Source organism: Carcharodon carcharias, chromosome 37 (genome assembly GCF_017639515.1).
Source record: "Carcharodon carcharias isolate sCarCar2 chromosome 37, sCarCar2.pri, whole genome shotgun sequence".
Lineage (NCBI taxonomy): Eukaryota > Metazoa > Chordata > Chondrichthyes > Lamniformes > Lamnidae > Carcharodon > Carcharodon carcharias.
In genome coordinates this window covers 1,906,032-1,923,822 of record NC_054503.1, presented here as the reverse complement: position 1 = coordinate 1,923,822, position 17,791 = coordinate 1,906,032, and the positions used below count along the sequence as shown (strand labels likewise).

The following is a 17,791-nucleotide window of genomic DNA, read 5'->3' as shown; positions in this document are numbered from 1 at the left end:
CGGCCCCTCGAGCCTGCTCCTCCCTTCAGTAAGTTCATGGCCAATCTCCTGCCTCAGATCTATTTTTCTGTCTGATTCCCTGATTCCCATTGTGCTCCAAGATCTATTGATCCTAGTCTTGAATGTGACCATTGACTGAGTATCCACAGCTCTCTGGGGTAGAGAACTCCAAAGATTCTCAACCCTCTTGAAGTGAAGAAATTTCTCATCGCAGTCCAAAATGGCCGACCCCTCACCTTGAGACTGTGACCTCCAGTTCTCAAAAATTCCTGGACAGGGGGAAACAGCCTCTCGGCATTGACCCCGTCAAACCCTCCCAGAACCTTCCACGTTCCTGTGAGGTCGTCTCTCCTTTTAAGCCCCAGCGAGCGTTCCACCCCAAGCGCTCCTCACAGGACAGTCCTCAAATCCCAGTGAATCCAGCGAACCCTCATCGCGCCCTCCTCTCGGACAAGTGAACCCTTTGGCGCGAAGGCCTAACCTGCCCACAGCGCTTGCGATTCAGGCCGGGGTTTCCCCAGCCCCACTGCGGGGGGGGAGTGGTGGTGGGGCGGCACTGCTAAAAGCCCGTCGACTTTGGGTGGGACCGGAAGATCCCGCCCGTGGTCACACCAGAGCGCTGTCCGGCGGCAACAAGGCTCCCTTTCTCACATAACCCACTCCTCTTCCAACGGGGGCCTGTTTGCGGTAGGCCACCCACATTTCAAACTTGTGGCGGTGGGGCGGCACCGCTAAAAGCTCGTCGACTTCTGGCATTTCATTTTGGGGGGTGGGGGGGGTTATGTGCTACCGCCCCGAGGTCACATTAATGAGTGAGCCCAGCATTCACTCATCCCATGCGGGAAGCTTTTTGTTTTTTTTATTAACTTAATTCGACTGTTTACGAGCCGTGGCTAAAGGCCGGGGTGGGGTGGGTGGGACGAGAGAGCAGGTTAAAAACTCCCCTCCCTGAACGGTAGGCACCCCCTCCCCACCCGCACCTTCGAACAATGTGCCAGGCCGGACGAGCTGCCCGGAGATGGCTGGCGCTGCCAGTGTAGAACTCTCGGCGATAGTGGTGCCAGCCCACGGTGTTAAACATAGGGGGGTGGGGGGGGGGTAAGGTGGGAAAGCTGGAGCAGCGCCTGAGGCGGTCCGAGGCCCCCCAGGGGACGGGGGTGGTGGTGGGATCCGAGGGAGGTGAACAGGAATTCTTAACGCAGCTGACCAGCGTGCACCCGTTGGCAAGGCACCGAGCCATTTTTGGGAAGGCCGGGCGGCGAGTGCAACGACCGGTAGCCAAAATTAAGGCGAGTCAAGACTGTTGACATGAGGGCCAATGAGGGGGGGGCGGGGCATCCATCAGGAAGGAGGATTAAAATGCGCTCTCCCCCACGCACCCCCCTCCCCCGCCCCAGCATCCCCTCACCCAGCCACAGCTCCGAAGAGGCTCTCCGTCCGCATTGGCGGTCTGTCATCTGCGGCCATGTTTTATTTTCAATTTTAGTTGCTGAGGTGGAGAGCCTCAGGATCGATGCGCCTCCTCCCCACCTCCTTCCAAAGGCTCCGGCTTCTCCGGCGCTGGACGGTCTCCTAATTGGCCCTCCAACTTTAAGGCCCCCCCCCCCCCAAATCTCCACACACCCCCACCGTCCTTAATTGGACTGCCACAAATTGGCCGGACCCAGGGGACTGTCGATGTTGGGTGAGCGTCCCCGGCAGGGTTCGGGGCCTCTCGTTTGACCCTGACGCTGTTGGGGGTGGGGGTGGTCCCGAGCCAAAATGAAACCTCCGAACCTTGCCCCCTTGTCGGGGCTCCCATCCCACCCGATGATCGCCCGGCTGCTTGGCCAAGACGTGAGGGGAAGAGGAAGAAGGTTCAAGTGCCCAGTTTCGAGGCAGCTCCTGAGCCCAAAGTGGATCCATGGGCACTACTGTCGCTTTTGAGCCAGCAACTCTAAAAGGGACACCAACAAAGGGAATGTAATACAGCCAGTGAGACCTGCGTTGGCACATCGCAGGGGGTGTCTTATCAGCTCGCTGCAATATGTCGCAGTCTAAGAGGGGTCACTCCAGGGTATTACCAGGGCCTGGCTAGAATAGGAGGTTCGTCTGAAGCAGCCCAGACACTATAAGCTGTAGGTTTAGCGGCCTACCATTCGGTTTGAGTCTACTGCAGAACCAGACCAGCAAAACATCATTGATCTGTGAGTACCCCTCTATTTTTTTAACGAAATGGGTTGGCTTCGAGTCCATCGTCTGGCTGACCCGTCTTTCTCTTCTCTCTCTCCCTCAGGCCTGATAAGTCCGCGTCGGTCTCTCTCTGTGTGTGTGTGCGTTCGCGTGTGTGTGTGTGTGTGGCGTGTGGCGTGCCCTTGTGTCTGCTCTAACGTTCCACCCTGTTGTGACGCAGGCAAGGGGCCGGAAATGCTGTACGCGGGACAGAAGATGAACGACAACGAGTGGCACACGGTGAGGGTGATCCGGCGGGGGAAGGGCTTGCAGCTGTCGGTGGACAACATCACTGTGGAAGGTAAGGCCCCCACCCCCCTGGTTTAGCAGATGGAGCCACAGCGCTGCAAACCTGTTCTCCCCCATCTGCGTTTGAGTTACCCGTCTTGGCTGGGTGTGAGAGTGAAGAGTCCCTGCACCTGACTGCCAACAGGTCATCACAGACAAGCGACCATATGGATTAGGAGTGGCAGTAGGCCCCTCGAGCCTGCTCTGCCACTCAGTAAGATCAAGGCTGACCTGACTGTAGCCTCAGCCCCACATTCCCCCGATAAACCTTTCACCCCCCTTGCTAGTCAAGAATCTGTCTACCTCTGCCTCAAAGATATTCATTGACCCCGCCTCCTCCGCTCTCTGAGGGAAGGCGATCCACAGACTCTCTTAGGGAAAAAAAATTCTTCTCCACACCCCCCCCCCCCACCCCCGCCTTAAATGGGAGACACCCCCCCCCCCCCCGACCTTATTTTTAAACCGCCTAGTTCTGGTGCCTCCCACAAGGGGAAACGCCCTCCCAGCATCCACCCTGTTGAGTCCCCTCAGTATCTTAGGTGCTTTAGTAAGGTCGCCCCTCATTCTTCTGAACTCCCGTGGGTACAGGCCCAGCCTGTACAACCTTTCCTCAAAATATAACGCTGCCCCATCCCAGGTAGTCGAATACTACAGATACATTCGCACTGAAGAGTACATGTGGGCACGAAGGTGATGCTTCATCAACGAATGGGCTCCCACTGCCTGGGGTTATGAAGGAAATGACCGGTACTGGTCCGAACTGGAGTTCCGTTTTGAGGTACATAAGACCAGTTCGCACCCATACCAGCCATTCCCCAACTCCTACCGGATTTCCCCCACTCCAACAAGTGCTGCCTGGCCTCGAAGATATATGATTCAGCCTTCTCAGGCACTAAAGAATATCGGGATTAGGAGCAGGAGGTGGTCCTCCGAGCCTGCCTGACCTCCCACCTCAACCTTCCTTTCCTCACGCCATATCCAAGTCGCCTCGTTCCCTTAAAGTCAAAAACAAACCTCAGTCTTAAGTGGACTCAACAGGAAAATAAAAAAAAAGACTTGCATTGCTAGGGAGGGAGAGGGTAGAAACTTTGGCAATGGACCCCCATGGTATGTTAACTGGATCCACGCCGGCAGCTTCCTTTGGTGGAGGGAGTTTATTGACTTAGCTCACAGTCAACACCACTCACCACGCCAGTGCCCCAGCCATCCCCATTTATAGGTGTTACCTGCATAACAATGTCATTGTCATTAAACCTGAACAATATAATTGCCATTAAGAAGTAATAATGTAATTAAGACGTAATAATGTAATTAAGACATTGCGCGATAACAATTTGACAACATCGGCACATTCAATCGTCGCGATAAGCAAGGTCGCTTTCTGCTCTGTCCAGGTCTCCACCCACCTCATCCCCTGATTAGGGGCGGCTCCCAAATCCAGGAAAGGGAAGCCATGTTGCCTGTCTCCTCCGACCCTGTACGCAGGAAGTCCCTTTGCATCACTTCCTGTTTTGCCCACCCCCCCCGCCAAAGGAGGATTACCTCAGGCCTTGCTGCCGCCATTTTCCCAGGTGGTGAAAATCACCGGAAAAGTCAGAGCGACCGCGCCAAAAATATGGAGGTCCACCGTCGCTATGGCGGCCTGCAGTTCGGATAAGCCTTAAGGGAATTCCCAGGGAAAGAGACTAGGGGGCGGGAATTTCCGGTCCCGCCGCCGGTGGCAGGTCACAGGCGGGAGCGGAAAACTTGGAGAGCGGCCAAAAGCCCGTTGATGCCAGGCCACCTTCCAAACGTTTCCCTCCCCGCCCGTGATGATGGACGCCTCCAGCGGGACCGGAAAACCGGGGGCCTACGAGGGCCTCGGGCCTGTGTCTCGTGACCAACGTGCGTTGGAGTCGCCAACAAAATATCGGCAGGTTGTCGTTTGCGAAAGGGAAGAAAAATGACGTGACGAGGAACTTGTTGACGCAGCCAGGGGTTTCGGGTTTGGAATGCGCTGTCTGAGGGCGTGGCGGTGGAGGGGGGGGGGGGAGCAGGTGCAGTTGGAGCGTTCGACAAGGGGTTAGGCCGCCCTCTGAGAAGGAAGAAGGCGCCGGGAGGAGGCGGGGGTGCGGTGGGGGGGGGGGTAGGTATGAGGTATGAGGCGAGGCTGGCCCACTCCTTCGGCGAGGCCGGCCCTTGACGCGATGGGCCTGCCCGGTAACAATCCTGTGGCTCCTGCGGCGAACGAGGGTCTGAACACCTGGGCCTGGACTTAAACTTCGGCGGGCGAGCGGGGTGACATGTCGGAAGGTCATGTGACACGAGATGAGGTCAGGCGCGCGCCCGCCCGCCGATAATCGAAAGGCCCCTTAAGGCCATTGACGAGCTGGCTGAGCTGAAGTTTACACGGCCCGTCCAACCTAACGGTTGGCGGGATGGGGCGAAAAGGTCAAGCAGCCTTTCCATCTTTTAGGAAACCTCATCCTCGAGAGCGGGATGAGGTTTCCGAAAGCAAATGGACCTTAAATAAAAACCTTACTTTGACGTTGAAAACATGTCCCAGTCGCATACGAGGGGACGCGTTTCATTCAATTGGTGCCGTATTTATTAATCATTTTTTTAAAAAAAAGCGCTTCAAATTCTCTGAAGCGGCTCCGTGCCTCAGGGAGATGGAAGCGTTCTGTCGCGCGTGTGGGCGAGCTAGGCCCGACTCTCCCCCCCCCCTCCTCCTCCTCCTCCTCCTCCCGCACAGGAGCCCTCGCGATCCACGCAGGGCGGGCCTGAACAGGCCCTCCCGGGTGAAGTCGCAGCGCGGAGCCCCTCGCTGGCGGCCGTCAGCCTCCCGACCTCGCCCGCCCGATGGGGGTGGGGGGGGGGGGATAAAGTTCAGGCCCCGGTTCAGATGGTCTCTGCTGAGGGAGCGCACGAGGTCGGCGTGTACCAGCCGTGTGGGCCTCGGCTGAGCCGCAGCCTCATCTCCCCGAGGCAGAAGGCTGTGGGATCTGGCCCTCCCCACCACCCCCCACCCCCCCCACCCCCCACAAACTCCTCAGGCTGGAGCGCACAAAAATCTAGGCCCGCGCCAGCCGGAGGCAGCATCTTGGCGAGGAGGCTTTAAGTCCCGGCCCTGTCTGCCCTCGGGTGAACGCACAAAGACCCCGCGCCACTGTTTTGAAGAAGAGCGAGGGGGGGAGATCCCCCCCCGAAGGACCCTGGGCTGATAGGGTGCGACGCCCAAGGAGGGGCAAACGCCGTCAGGTTTGTAGGCCGCTGCTTATCACTTACCTCAGCCGGGAGCTGCGCATCGCTTGGCCGGCCTACGCAGCTGGGCCGGGTGGGAAACGGTGCAGCGGGTCCCCGGGGCCTAGAGTCTAGCGACAGGCCCCAACCCCCCCCCCCCACCCCCCCGGCCCCCCACCTGCACACATCATCCCCCCAACAACCTCCCCACCACCACCACCCCCACCACCACCGGCCTTCCCAACAGTACTAGCGGCTGTAAAGCGGGTGAGTGTAAAGGCGGCATCCACCTGGAGAAGCCAGAGGGGGGGAAGGGGTGTGTGTGTGTGTGTGTGAGGTAAGCGGGTGGGACGGTGTGAGGGGTGGGGGGTGGGGTGGGGGGAGGGGGTAGGATGGGTCCGGAGTGGATTAGGATGGATCGGCGGGTGAGGATCGGGGAGGGTGAGGATGGGTCGTGGGAGGTTAGGGTGGGTCGGGGGGAGTTTTGGGTGGGTCGGGGGCGGTTAGGGTGGGTCGGGGAGGTTAGGGTGGGTCGGGGAGGTTAGGGTGGATCAGGGGGATGAGGATGGGTCGGGGGGGTTAGGGTGGGTTGGGTGGGGGTTAGGGTGGGTCGGGGGAGGTTAGGGTGGGTCGGGTGGGGGTTAGGGTGGGTCGGGGGAGGTTAGGGTGGGTCAGGTGGGGGTTAGGGTGGGTCGGGGGGGGTGTAGGGTGGGACAGGGTGGGGGTGATGATGGGTCGGGTGGGGGTGTAGGGTGGGTCGGGGAGGTTAGGGTGGATCAGGGGGATGAGGATGGGTCGGGGGGGGGTGTTGGGTGGGACAGGGTGGGGGTTAGGGTGGGTCGGGTGGGGGTTAGGGTGGGTCGGGGGGAGTTTTGGGTGGGTCGGGGGCGGTTAGGGTGGGTTGGGGGAGGTTAGGGTGGGTCGGGTGGGGGTGTAGGGTGGGTCGGGGAGGTTAGGGTGGATCAGGGGGATGAGGATGGGACAGGGTGGGGGTTAGGGTGGGTCGGGTGGGGGTTAGGGTGGGTCGGGGGAGGTTAGGGTGGGTTGGGTGGGGGTTAGGGTGGGTCGGGGGAGGTTAGGGTGGGTCGGGTGGGGGTTAGGGTGGGTTGGGGGAGGTTAGGGTGGGTCGGGGGAGGTTAGGGTGGGTCAGGTGGGGGTTAGGGTGGGTCAGGTGGGGGTTAGGGTGGGTCGGGTGGGGGTTAGGGTGGGTCGGGGGAGGTTAGGGTGGGTCGGGTGGGGGTTAGGGTGGGTCGGGTGGGGGTTAGGGTGGGTCGGGGGAGGTTAGGGTGGGTTGGGTGGGGGTTAGGGTGGGTCGGGGGGGTTAGGGTGGGTCGGGGGAGGTTAGGGTGGGTCAGGTGGGGGTTAGGGTGGGTCGGGGGAGGTTAGGGTGGGTCGGGGGAGGTTAGGGTGGGTCGGGGGAGGTTAGGGTGGGTCGGGGGAGGTTAGGGTGGGTCAGGTGGGGGTTAGGGTGGGTCGGGGGGGTTAGGGTGGGTCGGGGGAGGTTAGGGTGGGTCGGGGGAGGTTAGGGTGGGTCAGGTGGGGGTTAGGGTGGGTCGGGGGGGTTAGGGTGGGACAGGGTGGGGGTGATGATGGGTCGGGTGGGGGTGTAGGGTGGGTCGGGGAGGTTAGGGTGGATCGGGGGATGAGGATGGGTCGGGAGGGGGGTGTAGGGTGGGACAGGGTGGGGGTGATGATGGGTCGGGTGGGGGTGTAGGGTGGGTCGGGGAGGTTAGGGTGGGTCGGGGGAGGTTAGGGTGGATCAGGGGGATGAGGATGGGTCGGGGGGGGGGGGTGTTGGGTGGGTCGGGGGAGGTTAGGGTGGATCAGGGGGATGAGGATGGGTCGGGGGGGTTAGGGTGGGTTGGGGGAGGTTAGGGTGGGTCGGGGGAGGTTAGGGTGGATCAGGGGGATGAGGATGGGTCGGGGGGGGGAGGTTAGGGTGGGTCGGGTGGGGGTTAGGGTGGGTCGGGGGGGTGTGGGGTGGGACAGGGTGGGGGTGATGATGGGTCGGGGGGGGCGTAGGGTGGGTCGGGGAGATTAGGGTGGATCAGGGGGATGAGGATGGGTCGGGGGGGGGGGGTGTTGTGTGGGACAGGGTGCGGGTCTGCACCACCATTTTGCGCGTGCTGGCCAATTAAGGCCCTCCCAGCCTGACGCTCACCCGGAAACGCTGAGCACTCCCTGTACGGGCGGCGGGAGTGGGAGGAGGGGGGAGGGTGAGGAGGGAGGAGGGGGGAGGGGGAGGAGGGGAGGAGGCTGAGTCCGGGCCTGTCTCTGAGCGCCAGCGGCTGACAGGGGGCAGAAACCCCCCCTCAGGCACGGAGCTGTCTCAGGGGGATCAGCTCGATTGTTCAAAAATTTCAGCACAACCCCTCATGTGACAGGAGCTGGATCGTGTCAACGAACTATATGAAAAACATTTTTATTCAGGCTATAAAACATTCAGGAAGCCTCCTCCCGCCCGTGGATGAGGTTTCATGAGGAATGCGAAGGCTGCCTGGGCCCTTCACCTGCCCCCCTCCCACCACCAACCTTACAGCTGGACAGAGCAGCTCCATTAAACCCAACCATCCTGCCCCTGGTAACTATCCCGCTAAGGGAGTCGGAACCAGGCGAAGTCTCGAATTTAAACCGGAGCGTCGATTTGTCCCTCGGGCAGGGCAGCTACCCGCCGGAAGTCTGACCTCCCCCTGGGCCAGTGCCATGCAGTCCTTGCTTGGGACTTCCGGGGAGTCCCTCAGCACATCTTCTAGGGCAGGACCCCTCTGCCCCCTCCCCCTGCACCCCCCCCCCCCCACCCCCCCCCACCCACTCCCCCACCACCCCTAACAGAGACCAGAATTTCGGGGCAAAATTTACCCTTTAATTAACATTGCAAAAAAATTAACAGTCTAACTGTTCACCGCTACGTTACTGTTTGTGAGGAGCTGGCTGCACAGAGGTAAAAAAAAAATTGACGGGGCTCTGGGGCAAGTGGGATTGGTTAGATAGCGGCTTCCGAAAACTAGCAGCGGCACGATGGGCTGAATGGCCTCCTCCCATGCTGGACGATTCAATGGAGCCAGGAAAAAGAGAGAGAGAGAGAGAGAGAGAACTGGTGGGGTGGAGGGTGCGGGGAAGATTTAAGGAGGCTATTCCGGTTCTTAGGCAGCTGAAGTGGGGAAGCCATTTAAAATCGGGGATGCTCATGAGGTCAAAACTGGAGGAACTCCGAGGGTAGGGGGGGAGTCTGGGCCTGGGGACGGTAAAGGGGGGGAGGGAGGAGGGGGAAGGGTTTGAATAGATAGCCATGGTCCTCCTGAACCGAACATTTTTGGGCATATTAACTGGACTCCCCTGTATTTGGTTCTGTGAAGGCAGAGCTCAGCATTAATGGTTAAAGCCAGGAACTGGGTGCGAGCGGGGATTAAACCGAAATGTAGCGTAACAATTAGAATTCAGACGGTAAAAGGAGCTCCGACCTAGTTAACTAGTCGGCTGAAAGCCCCCTATCAGTCAGTCAGTCGAAACCCCCGAGTGTTAAAGTCTCTGAGCAGGAAACCGAATAGGCGGTTGCGATTCGGGTGTGAGTCACAGAGACCCTCGTCTGAGAAAACAACATTTGCTGCGCACAAAGATAAAGGCAAAACACTGTGGCTGCTGGAAACCTGGAACAAAGACAAAAGATAAAAAAACTCATTCCAGTCTTGAAAGCGTGGGAGCAGAGGAAGGCAGAGTGAGCGTTTCGAGATCAGGAGAGTCAGACGGACCCCAGGCTTTAAGTCTGTCTCCCTCTCCACAGATGCTGTCGGGCACGCTGAGTTTTCCAGGTGTTTTTTTGGTTTGTTTTGTATTTGCTGAGCGTGGTTTGGGTCACAGAGAGTGGGTGTGGAATGTGTTAGGAATGTCAAAGTTGCCTTTTAGTTTCACTTCTAATAATTGTAACAGAAGCTGCAGAACGTATTTAAACAAATGTGTGCAATTGATAGTGCGAGCTAGTATATATATATATATATATATATACTACATATATATATGAAACACGCTAGTATATATAGAATATATATATGAAACAAGCTAGTATATATATAATATATATGAAACAAGCTAGTATATATTTAATATATATATATGAAACAAGCTAGTATATATAGAATATATATGTGAAAAGCTAGTATATATATGATATATATGAGAAACAAGCTAGTATATATATATATTATATATATATGAAACGAGCTAGTATATATATATAATATATATATGAAACAAGCTAGTATATATATGATATATGTGTGAAACAAGCTAGTATATATTATATATGTGAAACAAGCTAGAATATATATATATGATATTTATATAAAACAAGCTAGTATATATATATAATATATATATGAAACAAGCTAGTATATATATAATATATATATGAAACAAGCTAGTATATATATGTATATATGAAACAAGCTAGTATATATAATATATATATGAAATAAGCTAGTGTATATATAATATAGATATATTAAATAAGCTACTTTATATAGAATATACATGTGTATATATGAAAAAGCTAGTATACACATATAATATATGAAACAAGCTAGTATATATATAATATTTATATGAAACAAGCTAATATATATATAATATTTATATGAAACAAGCTAATATATATAATATTTATATGAAACAAGCTAATATATATATAATATATATATGAAACAAGCTAGTATATATATAATGTACATGAAACAAGCTAGTGTATATATATATATATATAATATATATATGAAACAAGCTAGTATATATATATAATATATATATGAAACAAGCTAGTATATATATGTATATATGAAACAAGCTAGTATATAATATAGATATATGAAATAAGCTACTTTATTTAGTATATATATATATATATGTATATATGAAACAAGTTGCCAAAGCTTAAAAAGATGTAAATAACTTATTATATCTAAATAATATGAATATAATAATATAAATATATTAACATTTTTAGAATTCATTTATGGGATGTGGGTGTCGCTGGCTGGGCCCAGCACTTATTGCCCATCCCTAATTGCCCCTTGACAAAGTGGTGGTGAGCTGCCTTCTTAAACCGCACTGGTGTAGGTACAGCCACAGTGCTGTTAGGGAGGGAGTTCCAGGATTTTGACCCAGTGACAGTGAAGGAACAGCCGATATATTTCTAAGTCAGGATGGTGAATGGCTCAGAGGGGAAGTTGCAGGTGGTGGTGTTCTCACTCCAAGATACTAAATCAGTCCATGTCCAAATGCAGCAAGACCTGGACAATATCCAGGTTTGGGCTGACAAGTGGCAAGTAACATTCGCACCACACAAGTGCCAGACAATGAGCATCTCCAACAAGAGAGAATCTAACCATCGCCCCTTGATGTTCAATTGCTTTACCATCACTGAATACCCCACTATCAACATCCTGGGGGTTACCATTGACCAGAAACTGAACTGGACCAGCCATATAAATACTGTGGCTACAAGAGCAGGTCAGAAGCTGGGAATTCTGCAGAGAGTAACTCACCTCCTGACTCCCCAAAGCCTGACCACCATCTACAAGGCACAAGTCAGGAGTGTGATGGAATACTCCCCACTTGCCTGGATGAGCACAGCTCCCACAACACTCAAGAAGCTCAACACCATCCAGGACAAAGCAGCCCCGCTTGATCGGCACCCCATCCACAAACATTCACTCCCTCCACCACCGACGCACAGTAGCAGCAGTGTGTGTACCATCTACAAGATGCACTGCAGCAACTCACCAAGGCTCCTTAGACAGCACCTTCCAAACCTATGACCTCGACCATTTGGAAGGACAAGGGCAGCAGACACATGGGGAATACCACCACCTGCAAGTTCCCAGCCAAGCCACTCACCACCCTGACTTGGAAATATATCGGCCGTTCCTTCACTGTTGCTGGGTCAAAATCCTTGAACTCCCTCCCTAACAGCACTGTGGGTGTACCTACACCACAGGGACTGCAGCGGCTCAAGAAGGCAGCTCACCACCACCTTCTCAAGGGGCAGTTAGGGATGGGCAATAAATATTGGCCTAGCCAGCAAAGCCCACATCTCATAAATGAATAAAAGAAAGGTATGGATTTGTAAAGGGTAGGCCTTACCTGACGAACCTGAGTGAAAATTTTGAAGAGGTGGCTGAAGTAGCGGACAGGGGAATGTCTGTAGACGTTATTTATATGCACCTCCAGAAGGCATTTCATAAAGTACCGCATGGGAGACTGGGAGCTAAAGCCGAGGCAGGTGGAACTGAAGGAAAATTATTGGCCTGGCTTGGAAATTAGCTGGGGGAGGAGCGGTAATTAACTGAGGGGGAGGGGTAATTAACTGAGGGAGAGCGGTAATTAACTGAGGGGGAGTGGTATTTAACTGAGGGGGAGCGATAATTAACTGAGGGGGAGGGGTAATTAACTGAGGAGAGGGGTAATTAACTGAGGGGGAGCGGTATTTAACTGAGGGGGAGTGGTAATTAACTGAGGGGGGAGGGTAATTAACTGAGGGGAGGGGTAATTAACTGAGGGGGAGCGGTATTTAACTGAGGGGGAGTGGTAATTAACTGAGGGGGGAGGGTAATTAACTGAGGGGGTGGGGTAATTAACTGAGCAGGAGGGGAAATTAACTGAGGGGGAGGGGTAATTAACGGAGAGGGAGGGGTAATTAACTGAGGGGGAGGGGTAATTAACTGAGGGGGAGGGGTAATTAACTGAGGGGGAGGGGTAATTAACTGAGGGGGTGGGGTAATTAACTGAGAGGGAGGGGTAATTAACTGAGGGGGAGGGGTAATTAACTGAGGGGAGGTGTAATTAACTGAGGGGGAGGGGTAATTAACTGAGGGGAGGGGTAACTAACTGAGAGGGAGGGGTAATTAACTGAGAGGGAGGGGTAATTAACTGAGGGGGTGGGGTAATTAACTGAGGGGGAGGGGTAATTAACTGAGAGGGAGGGGTAATTAACTGAGGGGGAGGTATAATTAACTGAGGGGGAGGTATAATTAACTGAGGGGGAGGGGTATTTAACTGAGGAGAGGGGTAATTGAGGGGGAGCGGTATTTAACTGAGGGGGAGCGGTAATTAACTGAGGGGGGAGGGTAATTAACTGAGGGGGCGGGGTAATTAACTGAGGGGGAGGGGAAATTAACTGAGGGGGAGAGGTAATTAACGGAGAGGGAGGGGTAATTAACTGAAAGGGAGGGGTAAGTAACTGAGGGGGAGCGGTATTTAACTGAGGGGTGGGTAATTAACTGAGAGGGAAGGGTAATTAACTGAGAGGGGTAGTTAACTGAGAGGGAGGGGTAATTAACTGAGGGGGTGAGGTAATTAACTGAGAGGGAGGGGTAATTAACTGAGGGGGAGGTGTAATTAACTGAGGGGGAGGGGTAATTAACTGAGGGGAAAGGGTAACTAACTGAGAGGGAGGGGTAATTAACTGAGAGGGAGGGGTAATTAACTGAGGGGGTGGGGTAATTAACTGAGGGGGTGGGGTAATTAACTGAGGGGGAGGGGTAATTAACTGAGGGGAAATAATTAACTGAGAGGGAGGGGTAATTAACTGAGGGGGAGAGATAATTAACTGAGGGGGAGGGGTAATTAACTGAGGTCGAGGGGTAATTAACTGAGGTCGAGGGGTAATTAACTGAGGTCGAGGGGTAATTAACTGAGGGGGTGGGGTAATTAACTGAGGGGGAGTGGTAGTTAACTGAGGGGGAGGGGTAATTAACTGAGGGGGGGGTAATTAACAGGGGGAGGGGTAATTAACTGAGAGGGAGGGCTAATTAACTGAGGGGGAGAGGTAATTAACTGAGGGGAAGGGGTAATTAACTGAGAGGGAGGGGTAATTAACTGAGAGGGAGGGCTAATTAACTGAGTGGGAGGGGTAATTAACTGAGGGAGGGGTAATTAACTGAGAGGGAGGGCTAATTAACTGTGAGGGGGAGGGAGGGCCAGTCTGGGAGCCAGTTCGCAATGCACGCGTGTTGATTAAAACCCCGACGGACCGGGATCCTCTGCCCCCGTCAAGATCGTCAGCGCAGGGTCCAGGGCGCCGGCAATGATTGGCTGTCCGGGCGGCTTTTAAATATGGTGCCCCCCCGCCCGGGCATGGTGGGGGGAGGGGTGTGTGGGGTGTGTGTGGGGGGAGGGGAGGGAGGGAGGTGCAGCCAGCTTCCTGCCCGCCTCGCCACGAGACCCGATGCGTGTCGCGGACCTGCACGAATAAGGTGGGGGGGGGGGGGAGCGGGCAGCGCACAATTGGGCCTAACAGACCACCCCCATTCCGCAGCGGGAGTCACTCCAGGTTTCCTGGTCCCGCTTACGGAGCTTAGGCCGGGAAGGCGGTGGGGGTTGAGGGGGGTGGGGGTCGACTCCGCCCATTGAGGTGACCAGGTTGGGGTAGACTGAGAGACAGTATTTCTGCTGGGTGGGCGAGTCCAGCGACGGGGGTGGGGAGGTGGGGGGCACAGAAACCTCCCAGGATTGAACCAAGTGCGGGAGCTGGCGTGAAAAACGACGTTACACCCGCCGGCCGCAATGGTGGGTGTTCGCGTCCCAAACCCGCCTCGTTACTTATACTGCCTCAGGAAACACGCCTTCTCGCTAGCTGGGAACCTCTGAATCGCCCTTCCCTCGCCCCTGGGGGTCATGTGTAAACTGCACGGTTCTCAACGCTGGCAGCCCAGGATTGCTCCAGTGAAGACGTGGCCCATGAAAGCCAAGGAGAGTTCAGTGACCTGTCAATGGAATGCCTTTCGGAGGCTCAGCGTGATGTCCTCCACCCACCACCCCCCCCACCTCTCTGGCCGCAGGAGGTCCAGCAGTCTCACCACTCCGGCTTGGGAAGAGGTGGCAGAGGTGGTCAGTGCCAACGCTGCACAGAAGAGGTCGGCCATCCAGTGCAGATAGGGGATGAATGATCTCATCCGTGCCCCCCAGGGTAAGGGAACCATCTCATCACTCTAAACTCACACACTCACCAGCCCATCACACATTCACTGGCATCTCACTCACTGCCCAGCTCAAGGGATATCACCACTCACTCTCTCTCACACACACACCCTCACATCTCCATCCGGCCTCACCTCCTCTGGAGGCTGCCTCCTCAACCCTCACCCTCTTGAGGCCACTTGCACAGATCAACATGTACCCTCCACACACACACACACACTCCCTGGGATACCCTCCCTTCCCCAGTGCAGCCCTCGCCCTGCACCCTCTTCCCTCGCCTGAGGCCACTTCTCCCCCTTCCCCAAGCAGGCCCGGGCCCTGCAGCCATTGGAAAGCCACCCCCACCTTACGGCTGGTCTGGGAGGTAGAGACCTGCCGTGAGCCCCTTTAAGAGCGATGTGGAGCTGCCTGTGAATCCTGGCGCTGATGACCATGAGTGCTGCCCAAAGCAAGGGAGGCAAACAAACCTCAAAGTCCTGAACAAAGAGCAGCTCACCAGGTGCACGCCGCTTATGTGCCATTGTGAAACACGTCAGCGTGTGCCCGGGGGGGTGACTCCGCCGAGCAGGGCTTATAATGAGATGCTAAAGTGTTAAAATTAGGTTCCCAACAGCGGGAAACATGGCCGCCATTGATGGGCAGAGTGGACGATTGCAAACTGGTTTCACGGTAGAGTAAAACTGACTTTCGGCCTTCTCGCCATCTTGTCCGCTCATGCCCGCCATGATGCCCTACGCCAACAGGACCGGACGATCCCGTCTAGGACTTAGGGGGGTAGGGGGTGGGGGAGGGCAGAGCCTAAAAATGAGAGGCAGACCTTTCAGGAGTGAGATTAGGAAACACTCCCACACACACACAAAGTGGGGGAGAAGTTTGGAAACTCGCTCCCGCAAATGGCGATCGATTTTTTTTCTATTCATCTGTGGGATGCGGCTAGGTCAGCATTTATTGCCCATCCCTAATTGCCCTTGTTCAGAGGGCATTTTTTGTTTTTAAGCGTCAACCGCTTTGGTGTGGGCTCCGGAGTCACATGTAGGCCAGTTGAGGTCAGCAGATTCCCTCCCCATTAGCGAACCAGATGGGTTTTTAATGACAATCAACAATGGGCGGAATTTAGCCGTCGGCGAGCAGCGGGCGGGGCCTGACGTCACCCCGCCCCATTTAAATATTCAGGAGGGCGGAGCTGCAGCAAAATCAGCTGTAGGCCCGCCGACCTGTCAATGGCCAATTGAGGCCGTTGACAGGATCATTGAAACAATTAAAGGACCTGCCTGTCCGACCTTCAGGCTGGCGGACAGATCAGGAGTCCCGGCGGGGAATAGAGAAAACACGAAACCTCATCCACCGGCGGACGAGCTTTCATGTAGGGTTTCAAACATTGTAATAAAGTTAATCTGTAAATTATGAACATGTCCCATCTTGTGTGACATTGTGACATGAGGGGGACATGTTAGGGAATTTTCTGTTTTTAATATTTTTAAAAGTGTCAGCGATCTCCCTGAGGCTGCACTTAGCCTCAGGGAGACATGCGCTCTATCGTGCGCATGCGGGAAAGAGCGCACTCTCGCTTTTGGGGAATCCCCTCCCCCCCCCTCCCCCCCCGGCCTGCACAGGGAGCGCATAGCGCTCGCTCAACCACCGGAGATTGGGTCAGGCCCGCCCGCCCAACAGGCAGGGAATTCTGCCCCGTGGCTTTGTGGTCATTATCAGGCTTTTGAATTCCAGATGTTTGTTGAATTCCAGTTCTGCCAGCTGCCGTGGTGAGATTCGAACCCAGAGAATTACCCTGGGTCTTTGGATTAACAGCCCAGTGACAATGCTGGACCAGCGCCTCCCCATGTTAGGTCAGCTGTTAGTTTCAAATCGGCAATTGATAGGCACTGAGGAACGTGGGAAAAAGTTGGGTGTGCGCGTTAGTTGCAGATCAGCCACAGGAGTGGCAGAACAGGCTTGAGGGGCTGTGAATAAAATGGGTTGAAATTCAGTCAGAAGTTTATTGAATGCACCGGGCGTCCTTCAGAGACTTGACATGGAGGGTGTGACAAAGAGCAGCCTCCCACAATACATTTTTTAAGTTGATTCATGGTCGCCGAGGTTGCCTTGACATCTAACCCCTCAGTCAGGGCTTAATGGTCAGGGACGAAACGCTGGGCCCAGTTGAAAAGCACTCGTCATGGGGAGACAGTGCTCTGGCTGAGACCAAGTGGGACGAGCTGACTGCAGCTGGAGATTGTCCTCCCGTGTGGGTGAGATTTATGGCTTGTAACTCCTGCTCAGTCAGGAGAGGGCACTGTTGTCCCAGCTGGCAGACGTGGGGAAGATAGTCGTGGAGGAAGGTTTGCTGTCTGAGTTAGCTGGCTATCAGCTACAATGCCCTTGTGCAATAGAAGACCAAAGGAACGTAGCTCCGCGCCGGCTGGAGTACTCGTGGGCGGGAGCCGAGAGAACCTGATCGAGAGAGTTTCCCTTTCTATCTAGCGTGACTTGAGGAGGCCCCCAGAGCGCTTTCCGGTCAATGAAGTACTTTTTGAAAAGCGTAGTCATCGTGGTTGGAAGGTGGGGCCGGTAAAGGTGGCACAGTCAAGGTGGGGGCCAAAGGAAAATTGAATAGTAATGCGAAAATCCATCGTGTAAGGGGCGCTTTAACGGGTGGCATGAGAGATTCCTTCCGAGGGCAGTGAGCTGGGGGCATAATAATGGTTTTCCCTCACCCAGCTCCGTTGGGTCTAACCTCCCTAGGCCCTCCAAACCTCCCTGAAACAGCGCAAGCGATAGTGACCCCTGCTTGAGGAAGAGTCATACGGACTCGAAACGTTAACCCTGTTTCCCTCTCCACAGATGCTGCCAGACCCGCTGACATTTTTGCCAGCCTTTTCTGTTCCTGTTACATGACAACCATCGTCGATTGTCGTTAGAAACCCCGTCGGGGTTCACTAATGTCCCCTTTGAGGGAAGGAGATCTGCCGTCCTTACCCGACTCTGGGCCTACACGTGACTCCCTGGGGCCCACGGCGATGAGGTTGACACTTAACTGCCCCTCCGACACGGCCGAGCGAGGCCACTCGGTTCAAGGGGCAACTAGGGATGGGGCTGACAAATG

At 54.6% G+C, this 17,791-nt stretch overlaps 1 protein-coding gene across 2 annotated transcripts in view; it reads left to right on the top strand.

Moving 5' to 3' along the window:
• The window catches only part of LOC121272973 (neurexin-2-like), a 2,565,635-nt gene that overhangs the window by 810,932 nt on the left and 1,736,912 nt on the right, over positions 1–17,791 (top strand). For both annotated transcript variants that reach the window (XM_041179880.1, XM_041179879.1), the window contains exon 11: positions 2,393–2,512. In XM_041179880.1, the coding sequence (XP_041035814.1) occupies positions 2,393–2,512 (120 nt within the window). The remainder of the gene's footprint in view (positions 1–2,392; positions 2,513–17,791) is intronic.